The sequence below is a fragment of the Zootoca vivipara genome, chromosome 2 (genome assembly GCF_963506605.1).
Source record: "Zootoca vivipara chromosome 2, rZooViv1.1, whole genome shotgun sequence".
Classification (NCBI taxonomy): domain Eukaryota; kingdom Metazoa; phylum Chordata; class Lepidosauria; order Squamata; family Lacertidae; genus Zootoca; species Zootoca vivipara.
The window spans coordinates 54,380,675-54,396,633 of record NC_083277.1 but is presented as its reverse complement, the minus strand read 5'-3'; the positions used below and the strand labels follow the sequence as shown (position 1 = coordinate 54,396,633).

The following is a 15,959-nucleotide window of genomic DNA, read 5'->3' as shown; positions in this document are numbered from 1 at the left end:
TTACATTTTAAAATTGATGCTGTTGTATTATTTATTTATATTTTATAATGTAAACTGCCTTGAAAGAGTTATACTCAGGAAGGCAATCTATACATATTTTAAATAGAAATAAATAGTCAAAGCTGGTTACTAACAGGTCTCTGGATAACTTGATAATTGCTTTTTTTGTTAACGTGAAATCTGAGATTCAGACACAGATCAGAAGGAAGGAAGTCTGCAGTATTATGCGTGTAACATCTAGGAAATCTGCCTTTATACATAGACAGACCAAAGGTGAGGGATTACATGCACAGTCCCTTTAGACTGGTATCACTGGGCACATGTCTCTTAAAATCTGGCACTGCCTTCTCTCACCTCTTCAGCTCTCCCATCTTTTTCAGCCCTAGCAGTGGAGTCAGGGAAGAAAATGGTTATGGTGCTTGAGGAAATGTAGCAGGCCTGTTGATATTGCATGGTAGCGGTGGACATTGGCCTGTGCTGATTTCTGTTTCTGAGCAGGTCTGGAACAAGAGTGGAAGGGCGAGAAGCATTAATCTCACGGCACTGGATAAACATGGCAGAGTATACACAGATGGTAAGGACAAAAGCAGTGGGCTTGGCTGTATGCTGCTACTCTGCAGGCAAAGCAAGTGATATTCCCTCAGTCCTGTGTGCCCTGCTCTTTCCCAGCACAACACTTGCTCATGCTTCTTCCTATTAACATCCTCTCCCTAATGCCAAAGGAGAATTTGGTTCACCTACGCTATATTCTTTCCTCTTTCACTGCCCTTTCAGACATCTCTGGGTGGTGTTCCTAAAAGATCCTCCCTAACTCTCACTGGAACCTGGAGATCCAGGAGCACCCCAAGTTTTCAGATCTTAGTGACAAGGCTAGGCTGAACTGCTTTGGTGGATGTCACACTAGCCATGCACCTAGGTCACAAAGCACACGCGCCTTTACATGTTTCTATGAAAACAGTCTGGGGTAGAATTCCGGTGAGGTCACATTCAAATTTGCATATGCAGCACAATTTGAGACCCGGTCTATGCTACTTGAGATTTCACTGCCTGCCCTACTTGCTTAGCTTGACCTTTAGATGGCAAATCCTGAGCTCTTTGCATCTTAAGCATCAAACTTCCACACAAAGGGGGAGCTTGCTTTTTAGGCACAACAAATAATTATAACCCCACAAATAGAGTAGGACTATCTTTGGATGATAGTTACACACTAGGGTGATGACTTTTTTACAACCTCATTTCCCTGTATCAAAATTTGATGAGCTTTCATTAAAGATTAGATAAAATCTTACTTTCAAAGAGATTTGATTAAAAAAAAAACCTCACGCACAAAATGATTTAAAAAAATTTATATATCAGTTTTTTGACCATTTTTGAAGTCACTGTAAGCGGATATAAAATTGAACCCAAGCTTTAGAGTCACATATATACAACATTATATAGGGTCATCAAACACACAAGGAAGCTTTTTTTAGCTGCAGTAACAGTATAGATGCCGCTAGAGGACGATATTTTGCTACCTCTTCTATAGGTTCTTTTCCCAGCATGTCCGGCAGGGTCTGTTGGCTGAGTTTTGAGGTCCCAAAAAGGGGCTTTTAACTTGCACAGGTGTGACATGTGTATACCCTATGTTGCTAAGAACACTCCCATTGTGGAATGTGGTGTTGTGTCCAAATTTGATACGAAATATATATAGAATTGTTAATACAATTTTATGAAATGGTAAAATGGCGTACAAAAAAAAATAACGGTTTGTGCGTAACCTTTTTTAATATTTCAATGGAATATAGCTCATTTTAGTCATTAATAGGCAAAAGTACATCCATTTGTGCTACAGGGAATAATTTTTGAGAAAAAAAATGAAAAAGTCATCACCCTATTACACACTGTTTACTAACTTGTGGCTTTTCTCTGGGGCAGATTCAACCAAATAGTTGCATCAGCAGTGCAACAAGTCCTACTGATGCAATGGGGCTTCCTTCCCCTCCCCATGCCCCCATCAGCTCTGAGGGGTCAGAATAACCCCAAAATAGTGTGCAAGGGAGAAAGAGGGGCAATTGTTCCATCAGCACAAGCAAAAATGCTTGCTGTGACAGAGCAAACGCCTTAGCACGGTGTTGGATTCCACCCTCCGTCTTCACTAACCATTGATTAGGACCTCAGGAGAACACACTCTCTTTTTTATATAATAGCAGGAGCTGCTGCCTCATACTAGGAGTGCTAATTCCCCTGCAATGGCTTTGGGGAAATATCAGATCAGTCAGTCAACCTGTTACCCATAGTTGTGTGCTCAGCATTATGAATTGCTTCTCTCCCCACTTGGATTCTGCTTTAGTGAGAGGGGTCAGCCTCAGGAGGATCATTACCTATTTTCCTATCTGACCTTATGCCACCAGAGCAGTTTGGTTGTGTTGCCTGGTCCAGCACAGAAACACAGATCCTTTATGTCGCTGAGAGAAGACGCCCCAAAAGGCAACCACTTTTCCCTCAAGCCAGGTCCCCCCAAGGAGAGGAACCAGGTGAAGCAAGAAAGGTATCTACTTTTTATCATTTGGCATTGAGATGCTTATACTATGCCACATGCTTTACCATCTCTATTCTGTCATAGAATCAGAATTGTAGAGCTGGGAGGGGCCCCAGGGGTCATCTTGTCCACCCCCTGCAATGCAGTTATATCAACTACAGCATCCATAACAGATGGCCATCCAACCTCTGCTTAAAAACCTCCAAGGAAGGAGAGTCCACTACCTTTCAAGGGAGTCTGTTCAGCTGTTGAAGAGCTTTTACTGTCAGAAAGTTCTTTCTGGTCTTCAGTTGGAATCTCCTTTCTTGTAACTTCAGTCCATTGGTTCGGCTGGTACCCTTTGGAGCAGGATAAAAGAAGCTTGGTCCATGTTCGTGAGTTGGCTATCATATCTCCTATCAGTCTCCTCTTATTCAGGCTAAGCACCCTCAACTCCCTTAACTGTTCCTCATAAGGCTTGGTTTTCTGTTGCTTCATCATCTTGGTTGCCCTCCTCTGCACATGTTCCAACTATATCCTTCTTAAATTGTGGTGCTCCAATCTGGACACAGTATTCCAAGTGTGGTCTGACTAAGGCAGAATAGAGTGGTACTATTACTTCCCTTGACCTGGACACTATACTTCTTTTGCTGCAGCCTAGAAGAGCATTAGCTTTTTTTGCTGGTGCATCACACTGTTTGGGTCATGTTAAGCTTGTGATCTACTAAGAACCCTAGATCCTTTTCACATGTACTGCTGGCAAACCTGATGTCCCTCATTTTATATTTGTGCAGCTGGTGCTCCTGCCTAATTGCAGAACCTTACATTTGTCCCTACCGAAATTAGTTTTGTTCATTTTCTTACTTTGGACCCAGTTCTCCAATCTGTTAAATTGGAAAATAGAGACACTTGGATGGCCTGAAATAGTCACATTTGACTTCAAAAGAGGACCAGTGGTCAGGGATGATGGGAGTTGTAGTCCAACAACAGCTGAGGACTCAAGTTTAAGAAACACTGGCTTAGAGAATAGTTTGTGGATTTAAATTGCAGATAAAGTCGTGCTTATGGAGGCATGACTGCAGAGGTTGTCTGCAGCAAATTCTGGTGAGTGAAAAAAGCCTTTGCATGACATTGAGGCCTATATGTCTTTCTCATGGGAAACTCTAGACCTGTATTACTGAAGGAGTGTCTCCACCCCCATTGTTCAGCCCGGAAACTGAGATCCAGTGCCAGGGGCCTTCTGGCAGTTCCATCACTGCGAGAAGTGAGGTTACAGGGACCCTGTGGAACACCCTCCCATCAGATGTCAAGGAAATAAACAAATGTATCCGACTTTTAGAGGACATATGAAGGCAGCCCTGTTTAGGGAAGTTTTAGGGAAGGAGCCTCTCCACCCCCACCATTCTGCCCGGACACTGAGGTCCAGCGCCGAGGGCCTTCTGGCGGTTCCCTTGTTGCAAGAAGCCAAGTTACAGGGAACCAGGCAGAGGGCCTTCTCAGTAGTGGCACCCGCCCTGTGGAACGCCCTCCCACCAGATGTCAAAGAGAAAAACAACTACCAGGCTTTCAGAAGACATCCGAAGGCAGTCCTGTTTAGGGAAGCTTTTAATGTTTAATAGATTATTGTATTTTAATATTCTGTTGGAAGCCACCCAGAGTGGCTGGGGAAACCCAGCCAGATGGGCGGAGTAATAATAATAATAATAATAATTTATTTTATTTATTTGTTTTTTCACGTTGTTGTTGTTGTTGTTCTGTTGGGAGCCGCCCAGAGTGGCTGGGGAAACCCAGCCAGATGGGTGGGGTATAAATAATAAATTGCTGCTGCTGCTGCTGCCTCTGCTTTTTTTCTAGGAGGAGCACTTTGTATACTATGACAATTGGGGAGAGGCACTGAGTGATAAAAGCTTCCCTGTCTTGTGTGTGGTGAATGTTGAAACCAGTGAAGTTTCAGTGCTAGAGGGCATCCCAGGGCATATCTCCCCTGGACAGGTTAGTCAGTGCAATGCAGCATGGGAATTTAATGGGACACTCCTCAAACCACCATGGATTGCAAGCATTTCATTTCATTTCATTTTTTTATTTTTTAGACCTTTATTTCAAATATTTAAAAAGATACAAATTTAAAAATCTTCACAAATACAAACAAAATGTACGACACTAAACAAACAAAGCTGAAATCATACATACCAAAATCATGTCTTGAAACGTATTCCAACTCCACTAATAAATGATACTTCCAACCCTTTCCATTATATCTAGTTCCTTTTGTTGTTGTTTCTCACAGGTTTGTTTATGTTGACTTGAGTCTTTATTCTTTTCTTTATTTCCTTTTTTTTGTATTTTACAGATATCGTTCTAGTTCTGCCAATAAGATGTTGTGGTTACTGTATGTTGTTAGATACTCCTTAAAGATTATCCATTCTTTTGATACTTTTTAGTAACCTATGTCCCGCACCCAGCCCATTAGTTTTGCTAACTGTAAATATTCAATCAATTGCCACTCTACAATAGTTGGGGGCAGTTCGTCTTTCCATTTCCTTGCGATCAGTATTCAGTATACTGATCGCAAGGATTGCAAGCATTTCAGAATAGTGAAGCAAAATTTAAATTAATAAAATGGGAGGAGGAAGTCTCTGACCCATTTGCTTTATCAGGCTTGCAGAAGAATGCATGAAGCGGACATACTAGGTGTCCTGGGTCCTAGAGGTGGTTCTGAGCTCGCAAATTGTAATTCTCTTTATGATTCTTGCACTTTTTGCACCCTTAGCTTTTGAATAGTGTTGAACTGAACAAGCGAATCTGAGAGTGTTTAAATAAATTGGCGCTGGAGTACAGAGGTTTATTCATTTGTGCAACAAGAGGCTGGAGCTCAGCAGAAGCCTGCTGGAGAAAACGCTGCTTTCTCAGATCCATACCTGACCCTTCATCATATGCAGAGACAGATACATACCTCCCATGCTTTCTGCTTCCAAACACTTGTAACAGTAAAGTAGCCTGCTGCCTGCAGAGCCCTGATGATTGGAATGTCTCCCAGTAAACAGCCTTGTTGAATTTCAGCCGCTGCAGCAACATTCTGCAAATCTTACGGGGAGACAATGGAGACATAGCTTTGCCCACCCATATGTGAATGGTTAATATTTTGGTTTTGCTTCCCTGGCCAGGCCCTGTGGTCCCCAGACGACAAATGTATACTGTTCGTTGGCTGGTGGCACGAGCCCTTCAGACTGGGTTTGAATGCTTGCTCCAACAGAAGGTAGGCAAGGTCTCAGTCACTCTTAAGTGTGAAACCATGGATTCGGCTCTCCAGTTGGCTGTGCCAGGACCAGCCACTGCCTCGGGGGAAATTATGAGGGCAACATTTTGCTCAGTTTAAAGAAAAAAATAAAACAAAAGAGGGGAAACAACATGTCCTGAACAATAATGTGATCTTAGTCAGTGATTTCTAAAATATAGAATCAGCAGAAGTGATATTCTTAATATAATAATAATAATAATTTATTATTTATACCCCGCCCATCTGGCTGGGTTTCCCCAGCCACTCTGGGCGGCTTCCAACAGAAAAATGAAATAAAATAATCTATTAAACATTAAAAGCCTCCCTAAACAGGGCTGTCTTCAGATGTCTTCTAAAAACCTGGTAGCTGTTTTTCTCTTTGACATCTGGTGGGAGGGCGGGTGCCACTACCGAGAAGGCCCTCTGCCTGGTTCCCTGCAACTTGGCTTCTCGCAATGAGGGAACCGCCAGAAGGCCCTCGGTACTAGACCTCAGTGTCCGGGCAGAACGATGGGGGTGGAGATGCTCCTTCAGGTATACTGGACCGAGGCCATTCTTGGGTTTGGAAGGAGCCAAATGGGTTATTTATTAGTCCATCTCCACCCCTGTCCTTCCTAAAATAGTATAGACTGTATCTAAATGATTCCTGATGGGTGCCAGCCCATATTTCCCTTGGTGAAAACCTCCAAGGAAATGCATTCTGCTTCTCTAAAGTAGCCTGTCCCACGAAAAAAAAATGCAAATAACCTTGAAGGTTTTCCTAAATCAATGGAAGGTGGAAGGGAAAGCCTCAAGATCCTCAGCCTCACTATATTTTAAGTGCAGAGTGTGAAAATTTAATCCTATAGAGACTAACATTCATCATGGGGTGGGTGGGTGAAAAACCTGGTCCCTGTTGGAGACGTCTCATGCATTCCCCTCTCCCTGTCATAGGTCAGCCCTTTTTCTCTTCGATCTCTCTGAAAGTAGCTGCGGTAAGTCATCTTTGGAGGCAACTTATCTCTTGTCCCTCCATGCAGTGCCTTTCCTTCCCATATTTCTCCAACAGTGGTGGTGGCGGGGCGTACCTGTAGCTTCTCAGTCACTTGGAGCTCTGGGTGGATTTCCTGACAGTGATACAAATGTTTGCAGAGTTAGTCAGGGCTGTCACATTCAAATACGTCGAGGATTCTTTGTTGTAACTTCACAAATGGAAGCATTTCAGCAGAAACAACATTTCCTGCCTTAGTACTGCAAAGAAAGAGCAACAGTGACTGCCACATTTACAATCTGTGTGTATGTGTAAGTAAGCCAGAAGAGCCCAGTCTTCCATGGAATTCTGCAGCCCAGCAGAATCTCAGTTTTGCAGCTTAGTTTGCCTTTTGTAAAGGAGCTTAAAAATGTTTCAGCAATCAGACATGTGGTTTGCATGGCCAGATTTAGGTTTGATGAGGCCCTAAGCTACTGAAGGTAATGGAGCCCTTTATATGTCCAGCTGTCCTTTGTCAACAACAAATTGTCACTGTTTTTTGTGTTGAATATATGCTATATAGTAATTTATGGATCTAATATGTCCATACACAATACAAAACACTGTTGCTGTATGTAAGTTTTATTTTATTTTAATCTTATATTTTGGAAATGTACATCCAGATTTTTTTCTTTAATTTTTTTTGGGCCCCCCCCAAGAGAGTGGGGCCCTAAGCTATAGCTTGTTTAGCTTATACGTAAATCTGGCACTGCCTTTACAGGTTACTTGTTTCAAATTTACTTTGCTTTCCAAAGATGTCCATAGTTTATTCAGTCACTATTGCTCCTTTCTTATATGTTTTATTTTTTTCAAACTGTGAGTAAAGAAACGTTGTCTCAGACGTAAATTTATAGGGACTTTTCAGAAAAGGAATTCAGATTGTCCACTGTTAATGTTTTTCTAATTTCATCACCTGGGGACTTTTGGCCAGTTGCCTTTATGAGATTAAAGTATTCTTTGCATCTGTAACTCCACTTTGATGAGTCTGCATGCCCTGGTACTGCATTGTGTCTGTGGTTGCAGAGTTGCTGTCCTCAGATTCTGAGGCTGTTTCCTCTCCCCGGCTCAGCCCTGACGGAACTCGCCTGCTTTACCTTGAGTGCCCTGTATTTGGGCCTCATCGCCAGTGTTTGAAGCTACAGATGGTAAGTGTGGCACTTCTGGTAGGTAGCTGATTGGAAGAGAAGGGACTGTGGGTGCAGGCAGGTCATAATAGCAAAGGAACTGTGGAATTTGAAATCAGTATGCAACAAAAAAACATTTAGAGAGTAGAAAAGCTGAGTTGGCATGGCCTTATTATAAAAGGTTAAAATGATACAGTTCTTAAATGCAACTAATTCTGATTGCAGAATTAAAACATTGTAGAATTTAGCATTTATTGAAAGATGCTGGAAGGGAGATTAGCTTGGAATCGGCTACTGAAAAGATGCAGAGCAACTGGTCTGTGGGATGCAGTAGAGGAAGAGTGTGAAGTTTGTTGCTTTGTATTCCTTGCCTGATTTTTTTTTCTCCTGCTTAGCTCAATTGGCAAACTAAGCTCACATCTACAGTGGTGGACGTAGTCAGGGCTGCCACATCTGGTAAGTCTCAATTTCAGAGGTTGAGCATGCAAAATTAGAGCTGCTTTTTTACCCCCTTGCCTCTTTAGTTCATACATGTCCTACTACCCAGCTCCTTTTGTTACTCCAAAATGGAGAGTCCTGCAGTCAGCCATATGCCTCCATATACACCGTATTCCATGCAGTGTCTTTTTATAATATCTGTTTGATGCTGTTCTCCAACATTTCTCCAAAGCTCCAGACTTCAGCCATGTTTTCTCCCGTTTCAGGTTTTTTTGGGATTTACTCAGGGGCACTACCTCTGCTTTGTTGGGCTGCTGACAACCATAGAGTCCTGCTTAGCACTCCTCAAAGGAGTAGGAAGGTATGCTGAGACCAGAAGGGAAGACTTTGGGGTGTGAAGATGGTGTGCCAACAAAAGTTTGCAAATCTGTTAAAGCTTTCTGCCATTCCTGAGAATTTGCAGGATATATAAGAAGATGTTCAGTGTGAATGCAAAACAATTGACTTTATAGAAAGTGTGTGTGTGTGTGTGTGTTTTCATACATTTGTATTCCACCAATAACCTCAGAACAGAGCTTTAAGACTCACAACAACCCCTATGATGTTGGTTAGGTTTAAATACTGTCATGACCTGTTCAGTGAGCTTTGTATTTAAGCCGGGATTTGATCTTGGCTTCTCCATGTCCTAATAAAGCACTTTTGCCACTCTGACAACACATTTCAGAAATGTAAGAGCCAAGCTTTAATTACAGCTGGGGAACGTCAACCATGTGTACTGACCCTGAAAAGGCTCATAAGGGTGTAAAAAGTATCTGTTGGAAATCAGAGATGAATAAACTGTGATTGAGAAGCTGTCATACAGGAGGCCTCAAGGCCGCAGTGGCTTTACTTCCCTCACTGCCTTAGACAGACAGGAGCATGGGATCGAACTTGGAACTAAATTGCCTGTTCCTGAGGGTCCTCCCCAGTTCCTTCCCTGTCTTGCCTAGGAACTGAGCCCCATGTCTTTCTCTAGTTTGGATTGCTTCAGAGGCAGCAAAGGTTGTGTCCTCCATATGCTGCTGGACTCCCATCATCCCTGAATACAATCATCCCTTGGTTCTCGAACGGCTGAGTTGACGAACAAATCGTCTCCCGGACGCCGAAAACCTGTTCCGGGTTTTGAACATTTTCCGGAAGCCGAACGTCCAACGCAGATTCCGCTTGAGTGCAGGAAGCTCCTGCAGCCAATCGGAAGCTACGCCTTGGTTTTCAAACGGTTTCAGGAGTCGAATGGACTTCTGGAACGGATTAAGTTCAAGGACCAAGTTTCCACTGTATTGGCCATGCTAGCTGGGGCTGATGGAAGTTGGAGTTAACACTATTTGGAGTGTTACATTTCTTCAAGTGGCTACAGCACATCTCCCCCCAGGATTATACAATAGGTTTTGGACATACTGTGGTTCCAATCTGCGTTGTTCCTGCCTCAGAATGATGTTCTCTGCCTTTCTTGTTCTCTGTGCTTACTCTCCATGGGGATACAGAACTGGGGATACTAACCTTGCTAGTTAGTGCAAAGTTTGATCATGTATCCCTGCATTTGGTGACTGGGTTAACACATTGTTATTTGGAGGGTTCTTGCACACCCACTGACAGGAGCCTTCATGGTAGGTGGCCAGTTTTCCAAAAATGGGGAACACTGTATCTTCTCTGAGATGATGTATGTGGCAGAGAGGAAAGATAGAGAAAAAGCTTTTTCCATTACACCTAGTTTACAACCATAATCCGTTCCAGACGTCCATTCGTAAGCCAAAACAGGTTGTAACTTAAGGTGCGCTTTCACCATTGGGGCCTCCCAAAAAAATGTGTTCGTAATCCTCCCAAAAATGGGTTGTAATCCAAAAAAAGTTCGCAAACCGGGACACGCACTTCCGAGTTTGTAATCCAAAGCAAACCAGACTGTTCACAAACCAAGGTACCACTGTATTAAGTTTCCATGGGCTCTTGTAACAGAGCAGGCATTTTCCCAGCCCTCACTTTCCTTCCTTTACTATCTCTTGCAGGAGCTGCTGGTTGTGGATACTGAGCTAGGGAGTGTGAAGGCTGTTACAGAAGGTACAATCAAGTCTTAGCTTGCAAAGTCGTATTGTGTTTGCTGAGATCTGTCCTCAAAGACCAGGCACCTTAATTGAGAAGTCTCCCATATCCTGTATTTCTGCCCATTTCCGAGATCTCGGGGAAGAGGAAGGCTCTAGAAGGCGACAACCAAGCTGCGACGAAAGTCCCTCTCACTTTCCGTCTTATAACTCTGACCTCTCAATTATTAAAAGAACTAGCAGGGATTTCTGAGGTAAATAAAACCTCCCACTTATCCCTCTAGCCTTTCTTTAAACCCTCTAGCACTTGTGGGTTTTCAAAAATAAAAGAGAGTCATCTTCCAGCCTAAATGTGACCAGGTACCTATATAGACTTGGGGCTATAAATAAGACTGTTCCTATGTGCGCTCAGATAAGGGTTTCCCTTCACTAGAACCTCCCTTACTGTAAAGCTAGCCTCCTTCCTGAGGTAACTTTATTATCACTCAGAACCTGTCTCCTCCTTTAGCCCCCCCCCCTTTCTTGGTGCACTCTCAGCCACAAACTAACCTTTCTCCTCTAAAAGGCAGTTTTGACAGTTTAAAAGAGTTCCCCACCACCTGGGTTCCTGGGTACCTTAGCTGGAAAATGAAATAGACTATTACTAATGTGACACTTTAAAGATGGATATTTATTGGCTTGAATCTTAATGGTTGCTTTCTGGTAACATTGGTACAAACTTAATTTCACAGATAACGTTCTTGGTAATCAAATAACAGAATACCTATCCACTACTTCATCTACTCTAAAATCTACCTTCTCCACAACCACCCAAGCTCCCACACAAAAAACCCCCAACCGCCAACTGACATAACAGTTCCCCTTTTCATTTAAACCCCATGCAGGCCACGCCTCCCATGGAATGTTGCTGCCAGTTAACCAGGAGTCTGGGTTAACCCTTCAATAGGTCGGTTGCGAAACAAAAACATAACATAACAGTTTCAAATCCGCCACACAAGCTCTTCCGCTTTCTGTGTGCTTACTTGCATTCCCTTGCTTTATAAGAGGTCTTTTTTTTGAGGCGAATGAAGCTAGAATATTGGTGCTCGGCTACTACTTCTGTTCATTGTGTACACATTTTCTATATGTGTACAGAACTGGCCTCGGCTACATTTCGCATCATTCCTTGCTGGGGCCCAAAAGCCTCCTGAGTAGCTGCTTGCTTTCTTATTCTCCTATAAGGCAGCCAGCCTTCCGTTACATCTGTAGTTGTAACCCATTAATTGTGTGGCACTTAGATGTTTTCCATTGAGATTATGATCCCAGTGTGGGGTCCCACTGAGATTGGATACAAATGTGCCCCTGAGGAATTCTGTGGTCCTTGACTAGGCTTCTTTGCTTATGCTTCAGCTCCCAGGGGAATCTTTCAGAGAGTTGGGCCTTTCATCACTTGCTCCATTCAGAACATGGTTCCTGTTAAATGTTAGTAGCTGCTCCTTGCTCCCCAGTATTACTTGGGTATGCAACTGCTCATCTAATCTCATCAATAAAACCAGTTCTCCTCTTTCCCCCTTCCCTGTGTGAACACTTGCATTTTAATATCTCAATTTTATTTCATTTTTGAGGATTATGCCCACCCCCTCTCCAGGGAAAGAGCACCATCCTCCTTTTGTTTTTTCTTTGGCGATCGCTCGTAGCCGAGTAAGATTGTCTTCCATAAACACTGTTTAAACAGTGAGTCTGTAAGTGACTGTGGAGGCCAATTCTGGATCCACATGTCATTCCACACCAGGGACATAGGTTTCTGGGCGGGAGTTGATCATGGTGAGAGTTTGCCAAACATGCCTTCCTCTTATCATGTTTCTCCCTTTCGTCCTGACTTCGAGTGTCTTCAAAGCCCATGACACCTTTGGTAAAGGCTGTTCTCCAATCGGAGCGCTCGCAGGCCAGTGTTTACCAGTTGGCAGTGTTTATACTACTGTACAGTTTTTAAGATTTGCCTTCCTACCCACTCTATTCTCTTTCCCCCCTTAAAAAAGCAAAGAGCAGTGTAGCAGGGAGACGTTTTCTCTCAAAGCCAGGTGCTTTCTTTCCTCCCCCCTTTCCCCTCCTTCCCAAGTCATAACTGACCTGTTGAGTCACTGACAGCCCCAATAACTCCTAAGCAGTATTCTCTGTAACTCTTCCTAGGCACTCCAGAAGGTAGCTGGACCCTGCTGGGAATTCAGGAGGATCTCCTGGTGGTGAGCTGCTCATCTCCCAATTGCCCTCCAAGCCTGGTAAGAAACTTACCTTGCAGATCAAGGTGTGGGTTGCTTGCTTCACCCTTTAACCCCCTCCCCATTATTTCCGGGGGAACCTGATAAAATTGGCAGTTGCTGGAGTGAGCTTTTATGCTGTGCTCTTTTTCATAATGCTTGGATGTGAATATTTAGCAAGGCTGTAGCCAAAAACCCCAATGTGAATGTTTCTTTAGGGTGACTATTTAGCTTTGTTCAAACCACAGATATGCCTCTGTAGCCCTCCAGATGTTGTTGGACTCAAACTCCCGTCAGCCCCAGCCAGCATGGCCAGTTATCAGGGATGCTGGGATTTGCACTCCAACAACATATGAAGGGTCATTGGTTTCTCATTCCTGGTTTTCACTGGCCTAGTTAACACTGAGCCATGGTTTGTTTGCTAGCAGCAAATCACAATGTGAAACCAAGGTTTATTTCTGGCTTATGGGTAATGGTTTGTTTTATCTGTGGTTGGTGCTATGTCCAAATTCACCAGCCTTGCTTAACCATGGTTTATTTGGCCACTTCACCCATATGCTGAACGGGCTACAGAGGAATTGAGGGAAGAACAGCTGGAAAACAAACCAAGCTTTAAAAAGCTGTGGATTGTTTGCTCGTAGGTGAGATGATATGTGGTTTGTTGAACAAATTGTGGTTTAGCATTACATTGTAGCAACACAGAAACAGTAAGCAATGTCATCTCAGGAATACCTTCAGAAAGAAATCTCAGCCCAAGCCCTGGAGCCCATCAACCTTGTGCTCGGAATAAAAGCTCATCCATGGTTTGTGCTAATTGTAGTTAAGACACCATAGGCAAACCATGGTTTTGAGCTGCTTGTTTTCTTTAGTTTTCCTTTTGCTCAGCACTAATTTCTCCTTGAAACAATTGACTCCAGAGGTAGAGCAACATCCATAATTGAAGTTTATGAATTCTGACATAACACAGCAAACTATGGTTTGATATCTTGGTTTGGCAGCTTATCACAAACACTGATTTTTGAAATAATATAAGTTCAGCCATAAAACAAGCCATGATTTGCACTTACAAACCACGGTTTGGCATGTCTGTTGAATACATCTGTAGTGAAACAATTCCCTTAGCGTAAATTCCCTTGTGGATTGCAACAAATGCAGACTCCATCAAAGATAGAGATTTGAGAACAAAGCTAGTGCTATATAGGCTACTTGCAACGCTAAGAGATCTTGTGTAGCACACTGTTTGGTCCTTCAGGTTAAGTGACAAACTATTCTACCTGCTTCGCAGAAGGTGGGAGTGCTTCCCCCTGCAGGATGTGAGCTGGAACTGCAGTGGACGAGTGTGGAGGAAGCGTCTGTACTGCCAGATATGGAATGGAAGATTCTCACAGTACATCCTCCTGTGACTGAGGACAACCAATACAGTAAGGATGCAGGAACAGGGAGCTTCAGGCCAGGTGCTAGTCTCACTCTCTCTCACACACTGTTGGCTGTGCTTTACTCTGACTTATGCAGTAAGTTTGTCTTAAGTGGGACTAGGTTTGACTGTCTGGCGTAAGTACAGTTTGTAGGGGGACAGCCTGGCTTATGGGAATGGTGAGGGCTCCTGCATAGGTGAGGTGCATTCTTCATTAATTCATTTTGTGGTTGGTTTGTTTTCTTAAAAAATCTAACTAAAGAGTAATCTGAGCTTGGAGTAGAAATGGGGGATAGATTCATCACCTTGCCCTGAGTGTTAGGACAGCCCAAATAGAGTTAAATAGGATAAATGGAATGAAAGAGTTCAGCATTGGGTAGCCTGGATTCCTCATCCATAGTGTCACTGTAATGTTTGAGCTGCAGAGGAAAATGGGGAAGGACATTGCACTGATGGTCCCTCATAACGTAAGTTAAAGTCTTAAGGCAGGCACCCCCAAACTCCGGCCCTCCAAATGTTTTGGGACTACAGTTCCCATCATCCATGACCACTGGTCCTCTTAGCTAGGGATGATGGGAGTTGTAGTCCCAAAACATCTGGAGGGCCGAGTTTGGGGGTTCCTGTCTTAAGGCCTCCTTTTGCATTTGGAGGAGGTGCTAGGTGGAGGAGTGGGGTGCCTGTAAAACCCTGGGGTTGCAGGCTCACTCCCCCAGGGTAGTGAAGTTTGAAAAATGGCACTCAGCAGCAAACAGCTAACGTGTGGCTTTTTTTTTTGCAGCTGGCCAGGCATTTGAAGCCCTGTTGCTGACTCCTCAAGGGAACAAACGAGGAGAAGAAACATTTCCCCTTATTGTTTCTCCACATGGTAAGTCACCACAGCTCTTTTCTGCTGCCTGCCCTGACAGCTGGCCCCATCCTTCTTTGCTTCCTTCTCGTTGTTCTGTTAGGACCCTATCCAGGGTGATCATTTTACATTTTCCCCTATGAGAGCAGAAATCTTAAGACTCAATTCTGAAATGTAAAGAGGGCATTTCCAACCTATTGCCTATTTTCTTATTTCCTAAACATAAATTTCTCAGCTGCTGATTGTGAAGGAGGGTATATGACAGGTGACTTGACTTCTCTGAACTCTTTCCCCAAATTGGGAGATGTCCTTTAAAGCTGACATTCTGTTTCCAGGTGGGCCGCATGCTGTATTTGATGCTTGTTGGCGTCCTAAAATGGCAAGTCTCTGCCAGTTGGGTTTTGCTGTGCTCATGGGTGAGTGCCAGAAAACCCCTGTCTCCCACCCACCCACCCATCCATCCATGTACACTCCTTGCTGCCGCTCCTGAGGGCTTGGCGAGAGAGTCAGCACATGCATTTTACTGTGTGTCTAACAATTCGGTGTACAGCTGTGTATTGGCTGGGAGAAGGATGCCTTGCTGAAAAAGAATAGCCATTTGACTTCTTGAAGGATGTCCTCAGATTTTCAATTTCCTCTCAGCCCTCCCACCCCCACCCCCCACCTTGAGAGAGAAAATGCCATGAACAAGCCAATAAGTTATTTCCAGTTCTGCAGAGCTGGGTTAAACTTAGCCCTTTTCTGATTCATTCTTACTGCTTGAGAAATGACTCTGCTTGGGAAACACCTCAGCAAGTTTAGTATGCATTGTGACAAAAAGAGGGTGAGATTGTCTTGGTGTGTCCTAGCAGAAGTTGGGAAACGGAACAAGAAATTCACTGTCAAATGGCCCTGAAGGGGTTTTATGTGTGTGAGAAGACAATAGAGCCTCATTTGACCTAAAGCTAAGGGTTTGCAGAGGCAGAATTTTATGTACTCTGCAACCCAGGCTGTGGCTTGTAATTCAGTTTCTAGGCAGCACTTAAGCCAGTTTCCTGGTTC

At 43.6% G+C, this 15,959-nt stretch overlaps 1 protein-coding gene across 18 annotated transcripts in view; it reads left to right on the top strand.

The window, feature by feature from the left end:
• The window catches only part of LOC118080574 (acylamino-acid-releasing enzyme), a 59,399-nt gene that overhangs the window by 8,610 nt on the left and 34,830 nt on the right, over positions 1–15,959 (top strand). For 13 of the 18 annotated variants that reach the window (XM_060271542.1, XM_060271541.1, XM_060271540.1 and 10 more), the window contains exons 5-17: positions 499–574; positions 2,394–2,530; positions 4,355–4,492; positions 5,665–5,756; positions 6,711–6,751; positions 7,810–7,931; positions 8,306–8,366; positions 8,615–8,709; positions 10,391–10,442; positions 12,593–12,681; positions 13,946–14,114; positions 14,853–14,939; positions 15,254–15,334. In XM_060271542.1, the coding sequence (XP_060127525.1) occupies positions 499–574; positions 2,394–2,530; positions 4,355–4,492; positions 5,665–5,756; positions 6,711–6,751; positions 7,810–7,931; positions 8,306–8,366; positions 8,615–8,709; positions 10,391–10,442; positions 12,593–12,681; positions 13,946–14,114; positions 14,853–14,939; positions 15,254–15,334 (1,240 nt within the window). The remainder of the gene's footprint in view (positions 1–498; positions 575–2,393; positions 2,531–4,354; positions 4,493–5,664; positions 5,757–6,710; positions 6,752–7,809; positions 7,932–8,305; positions 8,367–8,614; positions 8,710–10,390; positions 10,443–12,592; positions 12,682–13,945; positions 14,115–14,852; positions 14,940–15,253; positions 15,335–15,959) is intronic. The other 5 variants (XM_035106006.2, XM_060271545.1, XM_035106008.2 and 2 more) reach the window with 5 other exon arrangements.